The sequence below is a fragment of the Capra hircus genome, chromosome 5 (assembly GCF_001704415.2).
Source record: "Capra hircus breed San Clemente chromosome 5, ASM170441v1, whole genome shotgun sequence".
In the NCBI taxonomy this organism is placed as follows: domain Eukaryota; kingdom Metazoa; phylum Chordata; class Mammalia; order Artiodactyla; family Bovidae; genus Capra; species Capra hircus.
In genome coordinates, this window is record NC_030812.1 from 20,729,686 (window position 1) to 20,751,272 (window position 21,587).

General features: G+C 35.8%; 1 protein-coding gene across 2 annotated transcripts; it reads right to left on the reverse strand.

The window, feature by feature from the left end:
* Window positions 13,730–21,255, reverse strand: KERA (keratocan). 2 transcript variants are annotated; one of them, XM_005679810.3, is made up of 4 exons: window positions 21,187–21,255; window positions 20,969–21,020; window positions 18,750–19,643; window positions 13,736–14,692 (listed from the first exon to the last, which is right to left on the reverse strand). In XM_005679810.3, exons 3-4 carry the CDS (start codon window positions 19,633–19,635, stop codon window positions 14,520–14,522), a joined length of 1,059 nt encoding a protein of 352 aa, XP_005679867.1. In that variant the 5' UTR covers window positions 19,636–19,643; window positions 20,969–21,020; window positions 21,187–21,255; the 3' UTR covers window positions 13,736–14,519. The 2 variants fall into 2 exon arrangements, with proteins under 2 accessions (XP_005679866.1, XP_005679867.1); XM_005679809.2 differs by having other exon boundaries at window positions 13,730–14,692; window positions 20,969–21,250.

The window sequence follows — 21,587 nt, forward strand, 5'->3', positions numbered from 1 at the left end:
GCGTATTAAGTTTGTGGTGCTAAAGTAGCCATCAGGTAAAGATGTTACAAAAGCTGTGAAATGTGGGTTTGGATGATAAGAGAAAGGCAGGATTTGAAGACATAGCTGGGGACCATAAATGAGACTAAACCCATTGTGGAAAAATAAAATACACACACACACACAAAAAAAGATGACAATGTCTCCCAAATCTCTCAAGTTATAACATTTTGTGCATTTATCACATAGCCAGTAATCTTTACAAGTCTAAGACATTCATCCAAAAATTTAGGTATTTTTGTCCTGTAGAAATGATTTTGAGTATACAAATTATGGTTCATGGAAACATATTTTAATATTTTACAGAGTCTTATTGGATAATCAGACTTGCCCTGACTCATTACTTCCACAAGTTAATGTCCTACTATTTAAAATAGAACGTTCTCCCTGTATAGGTTCTCTATCTTCTGTTTTCATGATGAACATCTGGCATCAATAGTATGATAGTTTAGGAAAAAATTTTAATCATAAGGGTTTTTTTGAGGATTTAGTTTGTTTGGGATTCTAGCTTTATTACTTACACATGGTATCTTTCTCTTTAAAATTCAGAATTAAAAACTAATTTTTTTTCAACTCTTGAAGTAAAATTGCTTATACTACATGGACTATTATAAAAATTTGTGTGAACTATGTCCAGTCACTTTAATAGATAATTTGGCTTCTCCTGCAAAAAGATTTTGTTTTAGACACATTAATTTATTCATATTACAGAGGGCTTTCTGATAGTGCAAATGCATTCTATTTTCTATTTAGTGAAAAAACAGTAAGTGTGGCAATGAAAATTTTTAGGCCTGATAAAGAAAAGGGTAAAGTTATTGTAAAAATCATAAAAGTGCATTTAATTCTTTTGATATGAAAACTGGAAAAGTAATTAGTTTCATCAGCAATCCAAGCTTATCATTTCTCAACAGGATTCTAAGGCCCAGACAGAGAGGCCACTCCATCTTATCAGCTAGCGGCAAAGCCAGAAGAAGATAAAATTCAGGTCTTCTGATCAAATTCTGTACTTTTTCTCCTACCAAGATAAATTTGCAGTATTGCACAAGCACATGATTTTAAGATGACTTTTTAAAACGGTGCCTACATGTCCAGTTACTCATGGTGCAGTCATGTTGAATTGTCTATTTTAAAGAGATGGAAAGTTGAATTAGTAAAAAAAATAAAAATAAAAAAAGAGTAGTTATACAAGAATCCCCAGCCTTCTCACCCTTCACTGGATAATTCTGGGAGGACTTTTCCACAATTTCCCTGGGTCCCCATAGTGTCTGATCACTAGTTGTCTCCATGATGATTGCACCCTTTACTGGCTTTTCTATTACATGTCCCTCTAAATTATTTTCTTTCTATCCAAATCTTTGTCTCAGAATCTGCTTTGAGGATAACTGAAGAGAAGAAAAAGGGAGAATTAGAAACTAAATGTTTAGCCTTTCTAGTCTCTGTAGGGAAGTGGTAAACAGAAAATGGGAATCAGCAGCCAGTGTTGACATAAATGACCAACCATTTTGTGGCAGCACCTATTATTAATCTCACTAACAAATAAGAAAATTAAAGTCTAGAGATGTTGTAGTTGCATGAAAGAATACAAGAAGTCAGTGGTGTGTCAGTATAATCTGACAAATATAATCTGCTATTTACTTGCACCAATTGCAGGATGTGAGAGCATGTTCCCTGTGGTTGGAGTCAACCAGAATAGAAATGGGCTGAGCTTCTTTTGCTTTAGTTGATCCTGCCACCTCTTTCCTTTGCTTTCCAGATTGAAAAATAGTATCTTTGATTTTTGAGTTAGTATAAATTTTGTTAATTTGCTTGTGCAAATTGTGCAAGTTGAAACTTCTATTTATTAGTTTGTATTTGATACTGGGTATTCATAACATTATCAATATATATTTAGCAATTTATTTTTGGTGGTTCAAAACAGCAGCCATTTGGGGGTTTTTTATGTGTATTTTTCTTCTTCATCTCAGCCTAAATGTCAGAACTAGATTATATTCTCTTAGACAACAGGCTAATTATAAGAAGGCTGATTATAAGAAACAAATTCTATCAGGAACCAGGACTCTGGAAGGACTTTTAATTCTACTTTCTAATTAAAATAAAATTTCAAAAAAACACATAGCATAATATTTTTGACACATTATTTTCCATTCAGATCAGACAGATTAGTTTCTTTGCTATGTAAAGGGTGTTAGCTTTTCTTTTTTTATTTTAGCTACTACACTGCATAGCCCTTCAGACTTCTCTAGACAAAAGTGCATAGCTCCAGAAATGCTTTTGCAAAGAATCATTAGTAAAAACTAACTCTTTACTTGGAAAAGAATAATTAGTGGTGTCTCAGACTTCGTTGCTTTTCAAAGATACTGTTGTCTCTTGTGAAAGAAGTGAGAGGATAAAGAAAGAGAAACAACAAAGGAACTTTAGAACAGTTACTTTTTTGCATAAGAGTTTTATGTGCTTGGAATCACATAACTTTTGATGAATGCTATTGTGCAGTATGTACCATCTGGAATTAAAATAGTTATCATTTAGTAAAGTAGATAAAGAAAGAACAGTTGGACATTTTTGCAATATGTTCATAGAATAAGCAATCTTTTGATTGCAACAAAAATATATAGAAACCGTGTTTTTTTTTTACCATCATCTATTTCTTCTTGTGTGCATGAAATATGAGAAATTAAATGTAAGACTAGTTTTCTTATGAACTTTTTCTTTGGATTTGCCAATAAAGAGATGATATAATTACTTCCAGATTTGCACTGGTTTAATTCTGTTCTGTATGTATCTATGTGTGTGTGTGAAAATGTTAAATGAACTATCATATTGGAATATTGATTCTCATTTACAACTGTGCACACTTTAAATTTAGAAGAATTACAACATACTTTTGGCATGAAATCTCTGAACTAATTATGTGATATTTAATTGCAAAGTGGATCAGTATATATTTATATGGCATCTGTAAAGATCATTTCAAATGGGTGTGAGCTTATTTTCTTATGAACGTGTTCAAATTCATAACTCCAATTCAGAGAGATAACAGAATATTAATTCATTGCCTTCAACCACAGCTGTTTTCTGTTATATAAACACAGAAACTTTGATTTAGCAATTCTCATTTTATTCTGTTGAGATCTTTCTCCAAATACTTGGAGAAATATTGGAATATTTGGAATTATTACTTAGGACCAAAAGATTCTGTTAGATAACTTAGGAACTGTTGACTGATCTTGGCCATTTAATATTGTTGTTAATTTATATTAACATTCATTCTTCGTAAAGTCTATTTGCTTAGATTATAGGTATATCAATTTTCATTTTCCTAAGCAATGAACTATTATTAGTTTTAGAGACCACTTCACTAATTAGTTGTATTTCTATCAAAAATTATGCATTCTGTATTTAAAATTTGATATATTTTGTAGGATTGATAACTGAAGGTTGAATTTAGTAGTGATCAATGTATTTTCCTTTTTCTGGGCTCTATTGTATGCAAAGATTTTTATAGCAATAGCTACCAATTCTGTCAGATTTTCCTTTAAGCACTAAAAGCACCTAGCAGATATACCTATATATATTAATGAATGGTAATGATTAGTATGATGCAATGTATGGAAAACACTCACAGAAACTATTTTTATGTACCTTTATTAGTCATTCAATACAACACTTAAACAATTAAGAAAACATTACGTTTTCTGATGACTACTATTATAGACTGCATTGTGTCCTCCAAAACTTGCATGTTAAAGCCATAACCCCTAGTATCTCAAATTGGACTGTATTTGGAGATAACGTCTTTTAAAAGGTGAGCTTTTAGAGTATTGTAAAATAAAGATGCTTTAAATTTCTCAGTTTCTCAGTCATGTCCAACTCTTTGTGACACCATGGACTGTAGCCCACCAGGATCCTGTGTCCGTGGAATTTTCCAGGCAAAAATATTGGAGTGGGTTTCCATTTCCTACTATAGGGGTTCTTTCCAACCCAGAGATTGAACCTGCATTTCTTGTGTCTCCTGCATTGGCAGGCGAATTCTTTACCACTAAGGCCACATGGGAAGTCCATTTTGGGGTAGATTCTTGTCTAATCTGACTGATATACTTTAATGATGAGGGAATTTGAACATCCTGAGTGACACTAGAGTTCCAAGTGCACAGAGGAAGGACTCTGTAAAGACACAGGGGCAAAGTGGCTACCTACAAGCCAAGGACAGAGGCTTTGGGAGAAACCAAACCTGCCAACACCTTGCTTTTGAACTTCAGCTTTCAAAACTGTGAGAAAAGAAATTTTTGCTATCTACACTGCCTAGTATGTGGTATTTTACTTTGGCAATCCTAAGAAACTAATATAACTACCAATTATAGAAATATAAAGATTTTAATGTTTTGAAAAAAAGTACATTTAACTACAGATTTTAAAAGAACGATAAGTTGTTTCGAGTTCCATAAACTAAAGGTCAAAGATCATTCAGATTCAGTCACTGTGGTCATGTGACCCAGGTACCAGGCATAATTCCATTCCCTTTTTTCTGTGGCTCTTTATGACTCCCAACTCTATAGACCTTTACCTATCACTACCCTCACATCCTTCCACTTTCCCTAAAACTTCTCCTTCCTGCTTCATTTTTTTCATCGCAAGATTCATATGGAGCTTCAACAGTGGCTTAGTGGCAAAGAATTCACCTGCAATGTAGGAGCCGCAGGAGACACAGGTACAATCTCTGAATCAGGAAGATCCCCTGGAGGAGGGCATGGCAACCACTCCAGTATTCTTGCCTGGAGAATCCCATGGACAGAGGCGCCTGGTGGGCTACAGTCCATTGGGTCTCAAAGAGTCAGTTGGACATGACTGAAGCGACTTAACCACATGGGCAAGACTTCTGAACACACTCCAGGTAGAAGATTTCAAACAGCAACATGACGTTAAATCTTTAGTAGCATAGCAATGGACCAAGAAGATGCTGTCTAAGCATATTTGTCTCATATTTTCCCAGAATCCCATTGAAATCATTGCACAGAAGTTTTATACAGACTAAACCTATCATGGGCTTCCCTGGTGGCTCAGAGGTTAAAGCGTCTGCCTTCAATGCAGGTAGACCTGGGTTCAATCCCTGGGTCGGGAAGATCCCCTGGAGAAGGAAATGGCAATCCATTCCAATATTCTTGCCTGGAGAATCCCATGGACAGAGGAGCCTGGTGGGCTACAGTCCACGGGGTCGCAAAGAGTTGAACACGACTGAGCGACTTCACTTTCACTTTTAAATCTATCATAGCAAAAAGAATTGAGGTCAACTGTGGGTGGCAGATTTCAACATCTCTTTGGATGACAGTGGAAATAAATTGTATGTGTGTCAATTGGTGTGTTAGGACAAAATTACATTTCAGTATTTGCTGAAGACAGATAATGGAAAAGCAGAAGCATCTCTTATCCTAACCTTGGAAAAAAAGATACTTGTAAATGACTATACTCTGAACTATCTTTATGATAGCAAAGAGAGGGAAGGATTTTCTTTTCACATAAAGTTGAAATAATTTTCTAGAGTTGTTGAAGCTATAAATAGAACTATAGGTTTTTATTCATGTTTATTACTCAAATTGAGAAATACAGATAATAAGATAGCTATCAAAATATAGAAATAAGGGAGTAAGCAGACATGAGTATGCTAAATGGTCTTCTATATCAGAGTCAATAAAGAATGCTTAACACCCTAAATCAAGAGAGAGAAAAACATGTTACCAGCAGTATAAATAAAACTACAAAAAATTAAGCCACTAAATATTTAAAATGTCATTTCCAGAGAATTGGACTGGGTTGAAAGAGTGGGGCAGGAAATCATTGGGTTTTATTTATTGAAAACTTTTCTTAGCTATTTTTCTTTTACCAAGGTTATGTAGCAGTCAGAAATAAAATTTAAATTGAAAATATTATATTGATTATATAGCACTGTTTTTAAGATGTAACAGTTTACATCACTGAAAAGATAAATAGAATATGAATGAATTATTAAGGATAGGCTGTAATGCCATAAAAACAAATATCACAAGTTTCAATGTCTTAACACTCTCCCCCAAAGATACTTTTCCTCAATGCTCTCTGTCCTATAGCAGTTCGCGGAGCAGCTAAGTCCCGCAGAATCCCCCAGAGAACTACAGAGAGGGCTGACGGAGTGGCAGAGAAGATTTAGTAACAAGGGAACCTGGAGCACGCATACATTTCTTCACCTCACAATAATGGGATTGGAAGGAGGCTTGCACCTCAGTATGAAATCCTTTGACCTGGAAGTGATACCTGTCACTTCCACTCATCGCCCAGTGGCCAGACTTATCAAATGGCTTCTTTCTTTCAAGGAGATGGGAAAGTTTAATCTTTCAACCTACCAAGAAAGAGAAGGTAATAATTAACATGATTTCTTCATTACAATAAAGAACTTTGCATCTAAGATTTTGATAGCTGCAATATTATAATTAGCATTTTGGAGCCTCAATTTGGTATATTTGCTTTATCACATTTTCTTCCTGATATATTAGTCTAAAACTTCTTTAGCATATTTTTGCTCAAGAACTTCAAATAATATTAAAATACCAGTAATACTAATGATAATAATATTCATTGAATAACCAACAAGGACATACTGTATAGCACAGGAAACTATACTCAATATTTTGTAACAAACTATAAAGGAAGAGAATCTGAATAAGAACATATGTGTATATGTGTATGTATGTATATGTACATACATATATATATGGGGGGGCAGGAAATCATTGTTTTTTGACTGAATCATTGTATTGTACATCTGAAGCTAGCATAGTATTGTAAACCAATTATACTTCAATTAAAAAATATTGTTGAGGACCTACTATAGACATCTTGCTGCTGCTGCTGCTGCTGCTAAGTCGCTTCAGTCGTGTCCGACCCTGTGCGACCCCATAGACGGCAGCCCACCAGGCTCCCCTGTCCCTGGGATTCTCCAGGCAAGAACACTGGAGTGGGTTGCCATTTCCTCCTCCAATGCATGAAAGTGAAAAGTAAAAGTGAAGTCGCTCAGTTGTGTCCGACTCTTAGCGACCCCATGGACTGCAGCCCACCAGGCTCCTCCATCCATGGAATTTTCCAGGCAAGAGTACTGGAGTGGGTTGCCATTGCCTTCTCCTATAGATATAGACATCTTAAATATTTCTTATCCTCGGAGGACTGTCCTGTAAAGTACCTTTGATTTTCTGCCTACTTTAATTAAAGCCTTCCCAGGTGGCACTAATAGTAAAGAATCCACCTTCCAATGCAGATGTAAGAGATTCATATTCCATCCCTGGGTCTGGAAGATCCCTTGGAGGAGGAAATGGCACCCCACTCCAGTATTCTTGCCAGAAGAATCCCATAGACAGAGAAGCCTGAAAGAGCCTGGCAGGTTACAGTCCATGGAGTCTGAAAGAGTCAGATATGACTGAGCGTCCAAACACTTGAATTAAAGAGCTGATGATCAAAGAGTTTGAGTAACTTCCTCAGGTTCCTTTAGCAGATCTAGGATTCAGATTTATTTGTATGTGACTCTACATTTTTAATGCTCTTACCACTGTATCTCACCATCCTTGATTTTAACATCAGTGACTACCAAGTCACCCAAATCACTTTCTGACTTTCCTCCAAACTATATAAAGACCGTGTGTTTTATCTAAATTTGCTAATCTCGTACAGAAAATATGTTTGCTCCATATATCTTTCCATCCCTCTGAAGGCAATGTTTCTACTTCTCAACTTGGATAGTGTTCCTAGTCTATATTCCCACTAACCAATAGCTTTGTTATGGCGCATTCAAGGAAGATTGAAGGCCAGCAAATGGAATATATGGCAGGGCTCTTGCCCTCTTGGAAAAACAAACCCTGGCATCATTATATACACTATAGATAGCTTTTCCTATGACTTTTGCAAAAGGCATTCCTGAAAGTCATTGTACTCTTCTGATCATTTTTCCAGGACAATCTTAAGTTGTCTTAAGAAATCTTTAAGAACTGACAATGAGTCTCTTTTTTAATGCTTGAATTGTGTTTACTCAGCTGAATGTCACAAAGAAAGTGATATTTTCCCAAAGGTAGAACAATACATTCAAAATTGAAGATAAATCCTGTGATTTTACAAATTATGTGCTATATTTACTTAACACTTTTGAATTATACAATATTCTCACACTATATCATTTTCCTTCTTTTCCTGTACAGAAATATACTGAGCAAAGTATTCCTGAGATCTGTCTCAGATATATAAAGAACAAAAATTTCCTACAGTTTTTTAGTGAATGTGACATTTTTTTGTTTTGCTAAATTATAAGTTGCCTTCAATATATGCAATGCTTCAGATATTATGCAAAACATCATTCCATAGAACACAAACTTTTGAACTAGTATTTTAATAATCAATTACTATAAGTATATATATGTGTGTATATATATATATAATATCTTAGAGTAACTTTGTTAATTTTTTCCAACCATAATTGTATATTTCATCATGAGAGGTAATATAATGATCAAAATCAAGAGCTCTAGAAACATGGTACAAATGAATCTATTTCAGGGCAGGAGTAGAGACACAGATACAGAGAACGGACATTTGGACACAGAGTCGGAAGGGGAAGGTGAGACAAACTGGGAAATTCTGATTGATGTATATACACTTGTCATTGTTTAGTGGCTAAGTCGTGACCTACTCTTTTGCAACCCCATAAACTGCATAGCCTTCCAGGCTCCTCTGTCCATGGGTCTCCCAGGCAAGAATACTGGAGTGGATTGTCATTTCCTTCTCCAGGGGAGCTTCCTGATCTAGGCATCAAACCCAAGTCTCCTGCTTGGCAGGCAGATTCTTTACCACTGAGGCACCAGGTGGCTAGTGGGAACCTGCTGTGTAGCACAGGGACCTCACCTGATGCTCTGTGGTGACCTAGACGGGTGGGATGGGGAAAGGCGTGGGAGACCCAAGAGGGAGCCGATATGTGTGTGTATATATATATATAGCTGATTCACTTCATTGTACAGCAGAAAGTAACGCAACATTGTAAAGCAATTATACTCTAAAAAAATAAATAAGTAAAACCAAGAGCTATTAAGCAAGATTGCCTGGGTTTAAATCCCATGTCTGCCATTCGGTAGTTCCATGACGCTGAACAAAATTATTTAAGCTACTTATATTGCTCAAAATTTTCGTCGTTTTGCTTTGAATCTTATCTGATTCCAGGATGCTAAAATAGACTGGAAATCCTTGCCTCTGAGATTCCTACAAATTCATAGTTTCTTGGCCTTTTTGACCTCTGTGACATATACTTCCTCTTTATTTTAGCAGTTCCTTCCCATAGCCACACCCAGAATCTCATTTCTTAGCCCTGGAACTTGGGTTATTCTAAGGTGTAGTCTCCAATTTAGCACTTACAACTTGAATCGGTTCAATCATTTTTCTCAGTTCCTTGTTTATAAAATGGTCTGGTTTGAAGAAAATATGTGCCGTTTTATGTATTAGAGTCCTTGCTAGTAACAAAATTTCCCCCTGTCAGTTCCTGGGTACTTTTTACGTGTCAAGTGACATGAACTACATATCTGTTCTCTCTCTTATCCTCATAGCAAAAGTGGAAGGTAGTTGATGTTGTTCCCTATTTTGCAGATGAGCATCCAATGCTTAGAAATGTTAAGACATTTCCCAAAGATCAAAGAGTTACTAAACAGCACAGGCAGAATTTGAAACTCAATCTTTTCCCTCCAAACCACAAGTTCCTAACCAGTGTTCCATGTCATTACCAATATACAAGGCTTCAAATATACTATTTTATTAGATGCTGTCTACTTGCCCTTTTTTTTTTTTTCAAACTTTTGTCCTTGCCTTCTTTTGGCCTTAGTAAATACTCTTTGTCATTCTATTTTTCTCTGTATTAGTTTGAAAGTTTACATGCTTTACCTACATATTGTGGTTAGGTTTATTTAAAAATTCATTCCTTATATATTATGTACAATTCTTACTTTAATCAATAAACTTTATACTTCTCCTTGGCAACATATGATTCTTAGGACATTTTCTACATATATTCATCTGTCTTCTGTCTGTCTACCTACCTATCAATATCTATACACACACACACACATTTACATTCAACAATTTGGGGGAATGCATTGTAAGGAAATGGCCACCCACTCCAGTATTCTTGCCTGGAGAATTCCATGGATGGAGGAGCCTGGCGGGCTACAGTCCATGGGGTTGCAGAGAGTCAGACATGACTGAGGAACTAACATAACATTGTATTCTTTGACACCAGTTTTTTCAAAGATGTCATCCACCATGTCAGTTGTTCTATCTGGGTGTTTTTTTTTTTAAAGTGAAATCAAATAAACAATTCTGTTAAAAAATTGTTGCTAACAAAAGTCATCTTTATATTTTTAACATTATTGCTTGCAAATACTTTGCTCACTGTCATTGGACACTGCCTTTTTCTTTTCTTTTTTTTGCATATGAGATAATTCATGATATTTACATGGAGAGGTCATAATAACATTGGTTTGTTTTGTTCTGTGTTTTAGTTAGGGCCGAAGTGAGGGATTGAGCATTTATTGTTGTTGTTTAGTCACTCAGCTCTGACTGACTCTTTTGAGACCCTATGAACTGTAGCCTGCCAGGCTTCTCTGTCCATGAGATTTTCCAAGCAAGAATACTGAAGTGAGTTGCCATTTCCTTCTCTGGGAGATCTTCCCAACCCAGGGATCAAATCCTCGTCTCCTCCTGCATTGGCAGGTGGATTCTTTACCACTGAGCCACCAGGTAAGCTCCTGAACGTTTATTATGATCCCATAATTTAAAAAAGGACTTGGGTTCCTCTTCTAGTTATTCTGCTTGCTTTTTAAAAATAATAACAATATATACATCAGGAAGGAGAGCAGCAGGTTTTTCACAAATTTTAGAGTCATTCTAGTAATCTTGTGTGTATAACTAAAAACATTAAAAGTGAAAGAATTACTGGTAGAAAGCTCATTCTATTCCTCATAGCTTCATTTATCAATGCTTACAGTTATGTGTGTATTCTCCTATTACAGCCTTTGTCCCTGACTCAGTCTTACCTCAAAGGAGGATATATAAATGCAAAATTCTTCCAAAATTATTGGAAGTATCAATAAAACTTAGAAAATTTTCACCTATATGTTTATATACATATATATATATATATATATATATATATATATATATATATATATATATTCAGGCCTCTCATAGTCCTCATTCAACAATTTACATGACATGTAAATTGAAATTACAAGCTAACCACATCTAAAAGCAAACTCTCAATCTTCTCTTCTAAAGATGTACTCCTTAGAAAAGGTTCTGCCATCTATTCAGTTATGTATGCTAGAAACCTTATCCCCTCCTTGCTCCCTTTCCCATCTGTTCAACTATCAAATCCTGACAGTGTTACCACCTGATTCTATCACATTTGTCCACTTCCCTTTGACACCATGATCAGTGACCTTACACTTCAAGATACCAAGTTTTTTCTAGTTTGTATTAAAATCCTAACTGAACTGATCTCCTCACATTTAGTCTTAGAAGTGAAACTTTGGAGTTTCCTCCAAATTGTTTCACTCTGCGCCAAGAAAGTGTATGTGCATAAATTTATTGTGTATGTGTATAAAATTTTTGTATATATCTACTATATATCTCTGTATAGTAAACATATGTACCCAATGATAATAATAAACACTTATTTATCACTTTCCATATGTCATGCACTGTTCAAGGCACTTTACCTATTCTAACTCATTTAATTCTCACCATTAGGTAGGTACTATTATTTGTCCTCATTTTATTGATTAGAAGAAACTTTAAAAATTCTGCCCAGGACCACAAAACAGTGAAGCTAGAATTTTAATTCAGCAATTTTAGCTTCGGTATTAATATTCCTTACCACTGCATGATATTACCTCAATGGACAACAGAGGATGAGATGGTTGGATGGCATCACTGACTCGATGGACATGAGTCTGAGTAAACTCCAGGAGTTGATGATGGACCGGGAAGCCTGGCATGCTGCAGTCCAGTGGGACTGCAAAGAGTCAGACATGACTGAGTGACTGAACTGAACTGAACATAGTCACTTATGACTTAAAACTCTTCAATTACGTCCAAATTGTCACTTCAACTTGACTACAGACTCTTTAATGTTGCGTGGAATTTTCTTCCTTTTTACCCTGTGTTTAGATACTTGTCACCTTTTATGTGTTTTCTTAACCATTATTTCTTCAGGGAATCCTCCTTTCAAATTCCTTTGTACCATGCAGCTCTCCATTAATATCTTTTATCACAGATGAAATGTTACATATTTTTATGATTATTTGGCGAACTTGTGTCTCACCCACTATAGTATACACCGTGGCCACTATTACAGTCCCTATGTACTAGTCTAGTCTATTTATGGCACTCAATATATATTTTATGAAATAAAAAATACAGGAAGGAAGCAAACATGGGATGGATAAAATTTCTTAGAGTTGAAAAAGTCTAAAAGGAACATTTTACAACTTTTCTTTGAGATCAGAAATTCTTTTTATATCCTTTCTCCCATTTTTAAAATAGAAGTATAGTTGATTTTACAACATTGTATGAGTTTCAGGTGTACAGCATAGTGATTTGGTATTTTTGCACATTATATTCCATTATAGATTATTACAAGATAGTGGGTATAATTCCCTGTGCTGTATCTCTTGAATCATCTATCTATTTGAACAATTTCAAATAGGTAACACTACCTCAGGAAAAGCTGCTTCCATCCCTGGATGACTCTGATCAAACATTAGAAAGTTCTTCCTTGGCTAATGGTGAAATACAGCACCTTATAAATTTCACTCATATGTTCTACTTTTCATTTTGGAGCTTCCTGGAAAATGTGTTATCCTCTTTTTCACATGGCAGATTTTCAAATATTTAAAGTTATTATGTTTCTCTCGACAAATTCTTTTTCCCCAGCCTAATGAGATCTGATTTCCTGTATTTTTATGACATAATTTATATTACATAATTTTCTTTATGTGCTTTGAAGCTTTGTAAAATTACTCTTTCTTAATGTCTTACCTTCAGCCAGCATTAAAAACTGTTCAATGTATGTTCATTGTTCTTTCCTCCCACCCCTAAATAAATTTTGGTATGAAAATACAGGGGCAATACTGCACCTTATATTTTCTTCTTGGGAATGCACATAACAAAATAACATATTAAGTTTCTGAGAAACCTTGGATTAAAGTTACACATTGAACTTTCATTAATGTAGTGGTTCACAAATGTATATGATCCTTTTTCTAAGGAAATATATCATATTTATAGGATTTTTCAGAATAATGCCTGGAAAATTATATATAAATAAATGTATTAATCTATATGGGATGCTTATTGTTAATAACATGTATTTAACATAGTCGGAAATATAAGAAAACTATACTTTGTTACTTAACAAAACCTTGTTTTGTTTTTTGACACATGAGAAACAGGTATGTCTAGTGATCAGAATATAACTTTTTTCTTATGTTCATTGATTAAAAAAAGGAAAATGGGAAATATATATTTTAATATATTCATGCTAGAAAAGTGGAAATAATTGTTATCATGACTTTTTATTAAAAATATATTCTTTATAAAACTTGTGAATAAGCCTCCTAAAATAAATATTTTAGTTCTGTTTTGTTAGAAAGCATTCATTCTTTTTATTTAAAAAATCCAAAAAAACACTGGCAAATAAAAGAACTGAAGGATTTGCAATTAAGTGGATTTCAAGTGTTAAAACACTAAAATTCTCTCAGAAATGCATTAAAATAAATGTAGGACTTTAACTTCAAGAGTATGCTATACTATACCTAAGCACAGCAGGTATAAGAAATAATAATGAACTAAAAATTCCTATTGCTTTGTTATTTAGTATTAAATAGCTAAAATCTTCTTGCTATAAAGTATTTGATGCATTTCATAACAATTCTTGAGCTAAATATAAAAATGATACTTACAAAAGCTACTTAACAATATGAATCTATTTCTTTATAATTATGATAAAGAAATATCTCATTTTTTTCTCTTTCTCTAGAAATTTCTACCTCGTTAGATTGTTGCGTTGTATCATGATTATAGTATCTGCATAAGCAATTTTGAACATTTGCAAACAAATACATCATTTCTATTGCATAACAATGTATTTGCATTAATTGGCATTAGTACGCTGTGAGAGAGACAAAAAGGAACTATCTTTGAGTTGATAAACTATCATGACTCTGTGTCTTGTTTTATTAAAGAAAAGCAGGCAGTGCTATATACGGGGAAAAGCAACTTCGATTAGAAAAAATACGTTGTACAAATAAAAATAGTGGCCAGGTAAGCAGTTAGAAAAGTGATTTTTATCTGATACCTATGAATGGTAACCAAATTTCATGTCAGAAATCTGTACTTATTAAATGAATTTTAGATTATTGAAGACACATTTAAATAATGACAGCCTGAAGGAGCCTGAAGCAGGTCATTAAATCCATAGGGATTGGTGGTTTGATTTCATTTCCATCCAGACGGAGGTAGCGAAGATGAGGTCCATAACTGAAGGAATCTTCCACAGGCAGTGTGGTAGGAGTTGAAGGACATATTACAGAAACGTTCACATCTATGGAGACAAAGATAGCATGAATGAATGAAGCAGAATGTAAGAGACTAAGGATGGGAAGACCAAGATGCTATTAAACAGTCCCATGGAGGGCATGGTGGCTTGATCTATGAAGGTGGCAGAGAGACATTCTTTTTGTCTAAGTTGGAAGTTATGCACAGAAAAAAATGTGCAATGTACATATACTAATGTCAGTCTATATTTTGCTATACTTAATACACAACAGTAGAAAGAACATATAGTTAAGAGCTGTGATGGAAACAAAGATATATCACTTGTCTTCTTCCTTTGACAGGCCAGAAAAGGTGTGATTAGATTACTGTAGAGTGAGAAACGTAGTATTTGGGCATCAGAGGTAGAAACAGTGGTTCAGAGCTAGTATTAAATTAATGGGTAGGTATGGGGGCAGATGGATGAATAGATGGATGTGAAGGCAGAGAGTCAGTCTATTATTACAGAAAATGCTTGAAAGCTATATTTAAAATGCAAACACAAACTAATCATACATGATGACGTTTTTTCTTTTAAAGTACAATTAAAATAACTTTGTATACATGATACTTGCCGAAAACAACCTTGAATCTCCATACTTAAGTGTATTTAACTGGGAAAAAGCATTTGCCAAGAATTGAATTACAAAAATTCAAGCCAGGAAATATCCCGTCAGCCTTTTCACATCGTTAGGATGTGAGAAATCGCGCACCTGCCTTGGATCAGAGCCCTTGGCAGCAGCATCTTTACTGAGATTTAGGAGCATTTAGCAGAGAAAGGTGTGTTAAACCAGCAAAATTCTGATGGGTGTGCCTAACAACTGATCTCAAATGAATCCTTATACTCCCTTTATCCCATTTTGCAATTGTGTTGAGCAAGAGATCTTCCCTTAGAAGGTAAGACCCGCCCAACTTTGGCAATGACCTTCCTTTTGTGTCCTGCGGTGCACACTGACTCATACTGTATTGAAGGGTTTTATGCTTACTAGGAAGGTGCTTCCCTCTGATTGTATACCATTTTGTAAATTTAACTTGCTAAAAGTAATGACTTGCATTTTATAGCAGATTTGTGTTCCTCAGGGTATTTTTCTTCACATATATTATCACCTTATCGTGATGCAACTTTTATTGGGCAACATTCCCTACCTGGGTATTGTTTAAATAGTGACTCAGGTGAGTAAGGTCTTGTGCACCAGGTATTTCATTAAGTAAGTAGCTGAGTCCCACCCTTTTCCAATTGCACAGGGTCACTTGCCTACTGGGGAGATTATATCCTTTCTGATATGTTATCTGTCTTTATTACCCTTATTACCCATAATCCATGCATGTCTGAATAACTAGAATGTAAAAAACAAGTGTTCTAAATGTAATTATATTTTCATGAAATAATTTTAATGTTTCTGAGAGAGTACCAAGAAGCAACTTGTTTGAGTAGGTAACATTATTGCCACATTTAAAGTCCCCTAAAGTATTCAGAAGAAATAAACATTTCTATCATTTTGGATAAATGTTTGCTGTCCTATAAACTCTTCATATAAAAGTTATGTTTCTGGGAAACCAATTTATTAACAACTAGAGTAGATTATGTGGTAAGAGGAACTAAGTACTTTAGCAGTCACTATAACGCAGTGTGATATAATCATGAGCCAAGAACTCTTGCCAGGGAAATTCTTCTTTTCCATTTATTTTCTTGGAATATAGAAATGACTGTGCTTGATATCTACATTAAGAAACAAGTAAATCAATTTCTCTATGTAGACTTTGCAGCTGTGAAAATGATTTTTACCTCTTTTGCTAGAAATCTGTCTTAAGCCTTATACTCTAGAGATTGAAGAAAATGTCCTATGATTATACTGCTGGACTGAGAAAGATCACCTAAGGGAAACCTTGGATTCAGGTCCTGTCTATTATACTTACCCTTTGTCCTTGGCAAAATACCCTCAACTAGTTGAGCCTCAATTTTTCTATCTTCAGAAATTCGTAATAGCACACAAGATTCCTTTGAGGGCTCATTTGTGCTTCTCAAAGTGTGGACCAGCAGTATCCGTACTACCTGAGAACTAAATCCTTATACCCCACCCAGACTTACTGGGTCAGAAACACAGAGACTGGAGCCCAGAAATCTTTTATAAGCCTTCCAGGTGATTCTGATGCATATTAAGATGGAATGTGGGGAAACAGAGACATGAGACAACTTCAATGAAAACAACACTCAGAGTAGAAGAACAGAGTCCTTCTCTTCTTTGGGTAACCTTGTATAGCTATGTAATTACCTTGCATGGGTGCCCAACCATGTGTTGAATTTTACTACCTCACTCCTGAACACTCTCCTGCTCATAGTCCCAGTTCAGGGGAATCCTCAATTCACAAACAGGGATCTATGTGGAATCCCTTTATAAATTGACTTCCTACCTCAAATGTCTATGGGACTTTTGTTGTCAGGTAAGGAATGCACCTGTAGAAGCATAGAACTTTTGTCAGGGAAAATTACATTTATTTAAGTTGATATTGGGCTTTCCGGGTGGGTCACATGGTAAAGAATCTGCCTGCAGTGCGGGAGATCAGGGTTCAGTCCCTGGGTCAGGAAGATCCCCTTGGGAAGGGCATGGCAACCCACTCCAGTATTCTTTCCTGGAGAGTTCCATAGATGGGGAACTCGGTGGGCTACAGTCCATGGGGTCACAAAGAGTTGACATGACTGAGCAACTAACACACACACACACACACACACACGCACATACACAGGTTGATATTGGCTGTAGTACTATTTGGTTCAGTACAACAGATTCAGCTATTAAGATATTTTCCTGTTGCATCTTTTGCTTTAACTACAAGATTAAACAATGTGTCTCATCACCATGGCAAAAAAAATCACTGCTGTGGCAGCAGCCTGCTCGTTAGTTCCTGGATTTTATGCTCAAGTGTGCTGTTAGGAAAAATATATATATATCAGATAAATGAAGAATTCATAGTGCAAAAATGGTCTGTTCTTACAAGTGGGATACTTATGTAATTATTTGCTTAAATGGCACAACCTTCTGACAATTATCTGTGTTACTTTCCTACAAACTATCCAACTGATTCTCACTTTAAGAATGTATTTTATAAAGTTGTTCAGAAACCCCCCTCAAGATTATCTTCCTTAAGGGCCTGTTCGAGGATAGAGCATTCCTGGATACTTGACAGGCTGATAGCATAGCCTGTAGCTGGACCAAGACGTTGTCCACTTCTACATCAGAGTCAGCCTCGTCTCAGGCATAATTGTGAAGATGCCAAGTTTGCCTTTAATGTCTCCAGCTTCTTCCCTTCACAGCATCTCTGCCTCCAAGGCACACTGTACTCATCTCTCTCTTATCAAAGCTATTTTCAGGAAAGGAGTGAGTATTCTACCTTGTTGATTGCCATTAGTCTGAAGGAATTGCCACCTTCCAGGGACAATTGTTTTAATTTCAATTGAGCAAAACCTTAAGGCACAATATTGGTTCCCAATGGATGGTCCCTGAAACAGTAATCTCAGCATCTCTAGGATACTTGCTAGCTATGAAAAGTCTCAGGTCAGAAACTCTGGAATGAGGCCACCCATCTACATACTCCAAAGTTTGAGAAACCCACTGATCTAAAGCAGAAACTCTAATTAGGGTGACTGTAGGCACCAGCTCTCTGCAGTCTTTAAGACTGGGGCCCCTTCTTGATACCTCCTAAATCATATTCTGTCTCTTACTATCCATGAGATTGTTTGCGCCTGGTACACTTTCTTCAGTAAGTCTGCCCACTGAGGCAGGAATATCAGAATCTACTCAGTAAAATAAGATAGAGACATTTAGTTTATCCAACAGATAATATACCTCTGTAGATTACTAAAATCAACTTTTCAATCTAAGATTTCAACCTCTTGGATCATTGACACTATGAATAGACAAAACTTGAAAATATGCTTTTAAAAAATCTAAAAGTACAAGAGTTGGAATAAAACACCCACATTATTGAAACAACAACAACCACAAAAGAAGATACAGAGTTAACTTAATGAGTATCTTAGTCAATGACACACCCTGATGGTTACTTACTTCTAATTTTGTTGTGATCGAGATGAAGGTGCTGCAGATGAGCACTGATTTTGGGGACCTTTGTGAGTTGATTGTGAGACAGTTGAAGATCTAGAATTGATGATACATTAAAACCACTAGAAGGAAGGCCAGCATCAGATAATTTGTTGTGGTTGAGTCTCAGGAAGGCCACTTTAGGAATCACATTAAAATAATTTTCTGGTATTCCTTCAATGGAATTGTTGTCTAAGAACAGCTGCATTGTATTGGCCGGTAATCTTGGTGGCATATTCCTCAGGGCATTCTTAGCCATGTTTAGCTGCATGAGGTTCTTGAGTCCCTTAAAGGTGTCTCTTTGAAAGGCATTGTCTAATAGCTTATTGTGCTGCAGGTCAAGAAGGGTCAGGTTCTCCAGATTGCTGAAAGTCCCTTGGGGAATTCTGGACACCTTGTTTCTAGCTAATTGTAATTGTTCTAAGCTTCTTGGCAATGGAGAAGGTACCTCCTCTAGCTCATTATCTTCCAGAAACAAGAAAAGCAGCTTCTTCAGTTGGCTCAGGGCTCCCTTTTCAATTCCATAGTTGGTTATTTTGTTCTTGTTTAGGTTTATCCATCTCAGCTGGGTGGCATTCTCAAATGGCTTCTCAGGAATGGTTTCTATCAGGTTGTTTTCAAGATAAAGGTACCGGATCCTTGATGGTATAGCAGGGATTTCTTTGAGACCTCGGTTTTCACAGTACAAAGCAGTAGGGAAACTGGGGGGACAGAAACATTCCCTGGGACAATCGAAATCATACATTGTCCAGTCCTCTGGATCACTTGCCTCATAAACCTGTCTCACAGTTCGAGTCCACACCGTATCTGTTACGAATAACACCCAGATGATGAAGCAGATTGTGGTTGCCATTATAGTATCTAGAGTAAGAGATTTAAAGAGTTTGACCTTTAGGTAACTGCGTGCACCAGAATGATCGGTAAACATAGCTTCTTTGGTGAGTGGGGAGGGAGGGAGGTAAAGACTTGACAGCATTTGATGCATAGTTATCAATCATTACCCATCTATTTAGTAAGCACTATCTGCAAAGCATTTTCCAAAAGTGAAACTGACTCACCAACTTGTAACTTTCCAGTTTTAACACAATCACGATGAAAACTGAGTAAGAAAAAGCAAATTTTAGGAACTCTAAGTGCTTTTCCATTTCAAGCTATTTAATACAAGGAAGTTAACTGAAACCCAGAGTTGAACACACATGTACAAAAAAGTGACCTTTTAATAACTCAAATTTAGAGTCTACATTGTTCCTAAGAAACAGGCATATGCTTTTACTTTTGCTCCTAAATGAGCAGAACATCTGGGTGAGATTTCCCAGGCTCTTTGGCCCTTGAACCAAAGAAATAGCGAGATCAAAGAACATTTCAGCAGTTTTGTGTGTGTGTGTGAAGGAAGGTTTTAGGATTTGAAGAAAAGTATGTGATTAATCGCTTGCTCTGTTGCCCAGCTTCTCAGGTAAGTTTTATTTTGGGGGTTTAGGAAAATATTTCTAATATTTTAATACAAGATCAGGCTGTTTAGCCGAGAAATCTGGATTATGAAACTCTCTCTAGACAGATATAGGTATAGACATAGATACAGATATAATCACACTTATATAAGTGGCATTGCTATGGTCAGCAAGAAAGAAAACAAAACATGCTTAGGGCACAGGTGATCTCCATAGTTTCAGTATGGCTGCTAACAAGCATAAGTTAACACTTACTGATATGTGAGACATTTAAAAGACAGAAATCCTCCCAGCTGAGTATCAGCAAGGCTATGGGAAAAAAGAACTATCCTAACGTGAAAAATATATATATATATATATATGTGTGTGTATGTGTGTGTGTGTGTATCTATATAACAGTAACATTCTGACCAAATACATTTAGTTCAAACCCTTGGTAATGAAGACCAAATAAATTTTACTGCTTCCTTAGGAAAAGACAAAATGAGTATCATTTAGAAATGCTGATCTTTTGATTTTGCCACTAAATCAAAGCAAGCTCAGAGCTGCTTCCTCGAGCTGTCAAATTTCTTGTGATTGCAGAATGCTCCTCTGGTCATCCTCCAGAAACATCAAAATATTATTTTTTTTCAGAATAGGGATTTGCTTTAGTTACTGACACTGTAACCCTGCCTCAGATGAATCATAACTTTGAATTCTTAACTGTAAGAGTTACGAAAATTGTAAAAAATAATTTACCTTGCTGTCCAGGAATGTATCGCTTGAGTCCTGTGTCTGGAGCTGAAGTTTGCTAAAATCAGTTAAGGAAAAAAAAGAAAACTTTAACTAAGGGAATTTGTTTTTATTTTATGCTGTCAAGCCTCCTGTGAGAAAAAAAACAACCTCCTCTGACCAGCCACCATGAACACCTTTGATCTATTGTTTCCACTTTGACAGAGCCTCAGAACACCGCTTACCTCAGCTCTTGGATCTTCTTCTTCCCTTTCTATTGGTCACTGCTCACTCATAGTAATGGACTGACCCAGGCTCCACGCTGGTGTTCTTATAAATCCTCCCTAATATATATGCATCCATGGCTCCAGCTTTAACCCCTCCAACAACCACAGCACTTCTGTACCCAGGCAGCCCAGCACAGAAAATTCTGACTTTAATCTCAAGAACCCATAACAAAAATTCAGTGTCATTTTCAAACTCTGAGCACAGTCCCAACGATATTGTAATGTGGTGATCTGGAGTAACAGCAAGAAACTAAACGCAGTTTTAATTTCAAGTACAACAAAAAAAGAGATTTTAAAGCATTTTTCTTTTTTTAATTGGATACAAAGAAATAAGGGCCAATGTCCTCTTTATATGGAAA